The sequence below is a fragment of the Sander lucioperca genome, chromosome 9, assembly GCF_008315115.2.
Source record: "Sander lucioperca isolate FBNREF2018 chromosome 9, SLUC_FBN_1.2, whole genome shotgun sequence".
Classification (NCBI taxonomy): Eukaryota; Metazoa; Chordata; class Actinopteri; order Perciformes; family Percidae; genus Sander; species Sander lucioperca.
The window spans coordinates 6403860-6411373 of record NC_050181.1 but is presented as its reverse complement, the minus strand read 5'-3'; the positions used below and the strand labels follow the sequence as shown (position 1 = coordinate 6411373).

Genomic DNA, 7514 nt, shown 5'->3' with positions numbered 1-7514 from the left:
ATCTTGTTTTGAGAACTATCTAAAGATCTTTGAGTGCTTTTTTATAGTCAACAAGATTAAATGACAATGTTCTGTTGTATTTTCCTTAATAAACTGCACACTCCTGTAGCTTTTTGCAGAGAAAAATAATTGGTTCAGTTCCAGGCTCACATTGTATTGTGTTTACTTTCACAGAGTGCTAAACAGTTCTATATGTATTTATATTCATCACCCATGTGTAACTGGGTCACAGATATTTTTTTTTGTCTTGAGTGTTGACTGTCCTGCCACCAGATGGTGGTAGAGTGTTCCCTATGAAAGACATATCTACAATGCAACAAGGAAGGAAATAGTGTGCTGGTCTAATCACATTTATGATACATGGGTTGGACTGACTTCTTGATAACATGTACATGTACAGTAAAGCCTGTGTTATATTTTGTAAAATATAACACCCTTAGCACCATAACTTATGGTCTGTTTCTATAAAGTCCTGTATACTATTCAACATCAATATAATTTTCCACAATCCACAAAGTACACTCTGCTGTTCTTCAAGAAAGGAATTCTATCAGTGTGAAATAATGGCAGCCAAAGGTTTTATCACAAAATATAAGCATTATGGAGCCAAAATCAGACTAAAAACAAACCCAAAACAACACCAGTTACAGTATACAGGCACAAACTGACTAATTTATTATAACATGTATACTCTCTGTGCAAATACTGTCAGCCTATACTAGTTTTATCAAATTCTAAAGTTTAACATTTTATATCAAACATACTGTACATAGAACACCACTATTTTATGCATCAAGCTGAAACTGCAAAGCTGCAGGGAGTGTGATGTTAATTCCTCCTGTTCCTCAAGTGCTGAGGGTTATGTCTCCAAAATGTATCACTCTTCCTAATACGAGCAGAAGCAGGGGCAACTAATTCACAGAGGAGAAGACCTGCCCATTTCTAATGTCTATTCCACTAACATCTGCAAGTCACAGGGTTTCTTTGACTCTTTCTTTTTGAAGAGCTAAAATGTGTTCCTGGGGATAACTGTCCATATTGCAAGCTAAATGATTATCAACTACTACTGTATACTGGGTAGTAAAATGCACCTTGTCAATTTAACCAAGACAAAAAAGTATTTTGTTATCATTCTACAATAACATAGAAGATGGTGCAAAGCCTCATGGTGCTCAGAGCTGGGAGCATTCTTCCAACAAGCTTTCTTCTGCAGGGCTGAAGCTCTGCAGCTCATGTCTGGAGAGATGCTGCACTACACTCACACCGATACAGTCACCCAGCACATTGGTGGTAGTCCTTAGCCGATCCCTATCAACAAACAAGAAGATCTGAGGTTATACTAGGAACTTGTCAGTGTTACAACACTTACTACTTACACAACTATACACACATAAGTTTAGGGTGGTTACAAAATGTAAAGTTACAGGATACTTTTAGGGTAAAAGTTAACAATGTTACAGGCAAAATCAATAACATTATAACCTGGATTAATCGTCGAAAATGTTCTCATAGTTTTTTCAGTTAAAGCAACACCAGAGAACTTTTCCCACTTCGGTCCCCCTACAGGTTTGAAGCAGAATTGTCTATTACATTACATTGTCCAGTTCATTCGAACTACAGATCCGCTACCCGATCTGGCAAACTTGTATAATGTAATGTAATGGACAATTCCGCTTCCAACCTGTAGGGGGGCCGAGGCGGGAAAAGTTCTCTAGTGTTGCTTTAATGGTTCAGTGTGTAGGATTTAGTGGCATCTTGCTGTGAGGTTGCAGATTGCAACCAACTGAAACTTCTCATGTGTGCCAAGCATGGACTGTATGGTGCCAAGCATGTAGGAGAACTATGGTGGTCAGCGCGAAAACACGAATGACCTTCTCTAGAGCCATTGTTTGAACTGTCAGTTCTGGGCTACTGTAGAAACATAGCGGTGCAATATGGCAGAATCGGTGGAAGAGGACCCACTCCATATGTTGATATAAACAGCTCATTCTAAGGTAACGAAAACACAACATTTCTTATTTTCAGGTGATTAAATACTAATGAAAACATAATTTTTTTTTCATTTCTGCTAATAGATCACTCAAATCCTACACAATAGACTTTTAAAACAGAAAGGAACAAAAAATGCAGTTTCTAAACTCTGGGAACTTTGTATTTTTCTACTTGTAAAGACCCTCATTGATATAATGTAATCACAATCACTAACCGCTAATTCTAACCGTTCACCACATACCTATCCCCAACCTTTACCCTAACCTTAAACTCAAAAACCTCAAACAGACCTTTGAAGAAATAGATCAAATGATCAAAAGTTCTAAAAATGTTCCCACTCTCAAGATCTGAAACTGATGTTGGTTGCACGTGCACTTACAGTATCCAATCAACTATCATGAGCAGTGATATGTCTTCAGTGGGCAGACCAACTGATTCCAATACAATCACCATGGATACCATGCCGGCCTGTGGGATGCCTGCTGCACCAGTGCTTGCAGCTGTGACAATCAAACTGAACAGCAGAAACAGGAATGGTTATGTAATGTAATCCTTGTTAGTGTATAAGAAAACAGGCACAACCCATTAACAGTGCTCTTAGGTTTGACACTCATTTTTGTGGATCCACACACCGAAAGTTTGCATTTTTGTTTAAAGCTATAGTGAGTAGTTTCTGTCGCCCCCATGAGGAATTCTAAGTAATGACAACAAAACTGTCAGCACATCCACATGATACAAGCCTTCCATGATCGCGCACCCCCCCCCCCCCCACCCCACCCCACCCCACCCCATCTCCACACTAGTACACACACTAGTAGCCAAGGAGGACACGGAGGATTAAAAAAACATGGACTCTTCAGAAGAGATAATTATCTTCACTTGAGTTTCTGCGCACGAAAGTCACCGGACGACACAATCTTCTAAACATAGACATACTGAGAAATACAGAGAGAGTTGTGTGGAGCTGATACTCTTAATTAGCTTTGTAGCAACTCATTTGGCAATGGCTTGAATGTAACGGACGTTCACAAATATCAAAAAGTTACGCACTAAAGCTTTAAGCACTGAGAAGAAACCCTCTCAACTCTATGGGAAATAGTCTGATGTAAAAACTAAATAGGATTTAGTCCGATGTAACTACTAAGTCTTCAGTAACTAATGAAAATTAGTTCATGGATTAATTGAAACAAGTATGTGACCAGTCTGAGCTCAATGTGTGTTGAGCTTACCTGAGGACAATGATTTGACCCAGGTTAAAATCCATATTATTAACCTGGGCAATGAATAACGCAGCTACAGCTTCATAGAGTGCTGCACCATCCATGTTCATTGTGGCCCCAATAGGGAGCATGAAGCGTGTCACTCGTTTGTCCATGTTGTGATTTTCCTCCATACAGTAAAATGTCACAGGTAAGGTTGCAGAACTGTGTACAAACCCATATAGTATATAAATGAAGATGCCATTCCACTGTTGTTCATGCATCTGTCATGTGTTATGTTTAATATCAAGACTCTGCTCACCTGGATGAAGTACCAAAGGCAGTGGTGAGAGCCTGGAGTAGACCAACCATAAACATAAAGGGATTCTTACGTGTGACCATGAAATAGATGAGGGGAAGGGTGAGGAGGCTGTGGATTAGGAGGCCAGTAATCACAGTGAGAGTATACATGGCTACTTCATGACCTATCTCTCCAGTGTCTGTCATCTTCACAATCTGTCCTGCCAGCAGGAAGAGGATTCCTACTGGGGAATACCTGTGATATAGAGGTGAGACACAGCAGAGGAGAGGCAATAAGAGAGGTTCAATGTTGGAGTCATTTGAATGATGTTTTCACAAGATTTCATAGCTAGCGTGATAGAGCACACAAGTGCACACAGATGATCACCTAGGCAGTAAATCACAAGCAATCAACCTCAGGCATGTAACAAACACACGGACAATTAATTGTTTATCCCGTGCCAAAACCTTATCACAAAAACAAAAAAAACACAGCATTTAATCAGCACTATAATTAAGAGTAAGCACTAGAGATGACCGCTGCTAAGCCCTAGTCTTTGGAGAGGTATCAGCATACAATTGATAGCTCATACAGATCAATTCATTGCATTAATAATTAATAACAAGTAAACACACGGCCAAGTCATCTTCATGATATGCTCCTGTGCTTACCAGATGACTATGTTGACCAGATGCATAATGGCTTTATTCAGGCAGTCAAAGAAATCCCTCAGAGGTTTTCCCTCAGTGTCCATACTGCCCAGGATGAGGCCAAAGGCAACAGAAAAGCCCAGTAGACCCAAAATATTGAATCCGTCTAAGGTGCCTGGCACTGGTACTGTGTCATCTATAGGGATCCCAGGAAATAGCTTTAAGACTAGGTGGTGTAGTGACAATGTAACAATAATAAGGCAGGCAGGCAGATGATGTATGAAAGCAGCATAAGGTTAACTGGGTTAGAAAAACATTTAGTTCCAATCACAGAATTAGAACAAAAATGAATCCTACTTTTTTTACTGGTCTCTGTCATATTGATGACACCAAGACTCTTTCCTGTAGAAACACTCCTGGAATAAACTGTTTTATACTAGATAAAAAGTATAAGAAAATGTTTTGGTAAGTATGAAACCGTGACAGTATGATATAGAACAAATAATAGCAATTGCAGATCTTACCTTTCTGAAACAAGCTTCCACCAAATTTGAGGGAATCATGTTTCTATAAACCAAAAACATTAATTAGGTGTTTTAACTGCCAATTGTTTAATTGCGACGCATTACATTGTTGTCTGTAATTTACATTAAAAATGTTGTTGAGTTTCCTAGGAAGATACACACCTGATTAGATCTAGAAAGGAATCCACAGGCTGTGCAGTGTCTGCATTACCACTAGAGGACACTGAGGCAGCCCTGGATGATTTCCCTGGTTGGATCAGAACAGCTAAGGCAATGCCAGTAAATGCAGCAATAAGCGTGGTGACCATGTAATAGCTGAAGGCCCTTAGCCCAATTTTCCCATAAGCCTTCCTGTCCACAGATGACATTCCTGAAATAAAAATATGTGGCTGTAATATATAATATATAACATGTAAAATAACATTACATATATTAATGGGACAATTTAAATACAAATATTTTTGACATGCACGTATGTACAGTTAAGAAATCATTAAGGCCCCACATACAGTATTTAAGAAAACATTAAAACATCTTGAATTATACTCAACTTGAACAGGGAAGGCCACAATATCAAACTAAAACTAAGGTAAAAAGCTAAATGTTAAAAAAAAAACAAAAAAAACACTGAAAATGTTAATATAAACTACTATGCAAACTCTACTATGCAAAAATAAATCAGCTACAGTAGAGAATCAGGTCAGGTGTTGAAAGCATTTTATACACTAGATATCCTTTCTGGGGGAACTAAATATAATTTTAGAACATCTCAGACTCAGTTTGTGAGCCCCAGGTCAACACACAGGCTGTGCTCCACTTTCATTTGTCTTAAGTCTAAGTTACACTTGCACCAGCCACTAGTGTGGCTATTGGCGGTGTTTATCTACTGTGGCGATTATTACCAGGAAGCTATTACCATGAGTAATGTCGGTCAAACCAATTCTTTACTGATCGATTAAAAAATTGTGCCTGAATATCCAGTTTGATCTAACCTGTAATCACACTGGAAACAAAGAGAGGAAGCACCAACATCTGCAGCATTCTCATCAACAGCTCTCCAGGAAAGATTAAATATTTTACATCCCTGGCTGACATATTAACGAGTCGTAGAGCAAAGCCCAAGCCAATCCCTTGAAGAAACATAAACACAAGTCAGCAAGCTGTCAAAGGGTGAATTCAAAATACCAAATGCAGAAGAGCCAATACACAGAGCAGTGCTGGATAGGTAACATACTCCAAGAAAGATTTCCCCAAGGGGACAAAAAAGTATAATTGTATTGAATGTAATATTACAAAGCAAGTAAGCATCAGGTTGCAATTTGTCTTCACAATGGTAGATTAAAAGACCATTTTCAGGTTTTGTGGGAGAATAAATTACAGTGTTTGAAAACCACTTACCTAATGCAACAGCAGCCATTGTAAGAACAACAAAAGCATTTCTCTTGAGAAAAGCCATAATAATAGAGCCCTTCTGGGATGACGATACATGACCTGAGGGCTTCTTACATTTGCGGTACGCTTGGGTTTCCTGGGGTTCTGTAACCTCTACAGAGTCCAACTCAGACAGGTCATCAGGGCTTGGCAGCATCTCTTTCCTGATTAGTCCCTACAACCAGTATAGACTGCAGAAAAGGGCAGATCTCTTACTAGCATTAAAAGAACAAGGACCATTTAGACATTAATCCTAATTAAGTTTGGCAATAGACATAACAACTAGAATATACAACATGAAAGCAGAGTAATATTGTGAACATCAATAACATTACATAACAATCTGTCTATGGAAGTAACAAGCAAGTATTATCACAAGTAAATTCAAAAATCCTCACATTCTTCTCAGTGTCGTGGTACTGATGGAAAAAAAGATCACCTTTAAAATGCTATTCCGTGAACAGTCTTAACGCATGAAGCCCAGTCACCACAGTAGTAGTGGATTAACAAATTCACAGAATGACTCTACTACATCAATCATCAGCTTTGTGTCTGTGCCTTTCCCTCAGGTCATATGCCAATGGTTAATGTTCAATTTAGAATAGACAGCAACTAAAAAATGTATAATACCTGCAAGTATAGCAGTTTAATGGGCTATGATTTGATTTAGTTAAAGGAGAATTCCGGTCGATTTCAACACGTAGCTCTGTTGTTTGTAAATTTGGAGTGCTGTCAGTAGCGAGAAAAACGAAAACAATCGGTGTTATCCTCCTGCTACAGTTTGCACCCAGGAGGCTGAAACAGGGCAAGTGTCAAACGTGCATTTAGCCTCTTTAACATGTTTGAAATGTCATTAAAAGTACCAATGTGAAGTGATTCCTTCCGAGTGAAGACAGTGAATCTGACTGCAGTAGATGTGAAAGAAATAACATAAAGGTTGTGCTAATTAAGCTCTGTTTAGTTCTGGTGTTGAGATGGCAAGACTTAGGGACCGTCTACAAACTACAACACTGAAAAGAGATACAACAAAAATATTGATTAATTTAATGACTAAATAAGGTAGTGTCTCCAAACTTACCTCAATTATAATTTGTCTCCTGTTAGTTGTACTACAGCACTTACTTTAAAAAATAAGCATATGCCTATTTGCCATCTCTTTTCTGTGTTGTAGTTTGTAGACGGTCCCTAAGCACTCATCTTGCGTCTCAACACCAGAACTAAACAGAGCTGAATTAGCACAAATTTTATGCATTTCTTCACATCACATCTACTGCAGTCAGATTCACTGTGTTCACTCGGAAGGAATCATTTCACATGGGTGGGCACATGTAATGACATTTTGAACATGTTAAGAGGCTAAAAGCACTTTTAACACTTGCCCTGTTTCAGTCTCCTGGGTGCAAACTGTAGCAGGAGG

The 7514-nt window shown here is 38.7% G+C and overlaps 1 protein-coding gene across 1 annotated transcript; it reads right to left on the bottom strand.

Moving 5' to 3' along the window:
• Nucleotides 1–37: 37 nt before the first annotated feature.
• On the bottom strand, nt 38–6762 carry LOC116045901 (excitatory amino acid transporter 1-like). Its single transcript, XM_031293893.2, has 11 exons — nt 6496–6762; nt 6065–6288; nt 5659–5796; nt 4829–5036; nt 4667–4709; nt 4500–4578; nt 4164–4368; nt 3514–3747; nt 3222–3416; nt 2372–2506; nt 38–1308 (listed from the first exon to the last, which is right to left on the bottom strand). Exons 2-11 carry the CDS (start codon nt 6252–6254, stop codon nt 1173–1175), a joined length of 1563 nt encoding a protein of 520 aa, XP_031149753.1. The 5' UTR covers nt 6255–6288; nt 6496–6762; the 3' UTR covers nt 38–1172.
• Nucleotides 6763–7514: the final 752 nt, after the last annotated feature.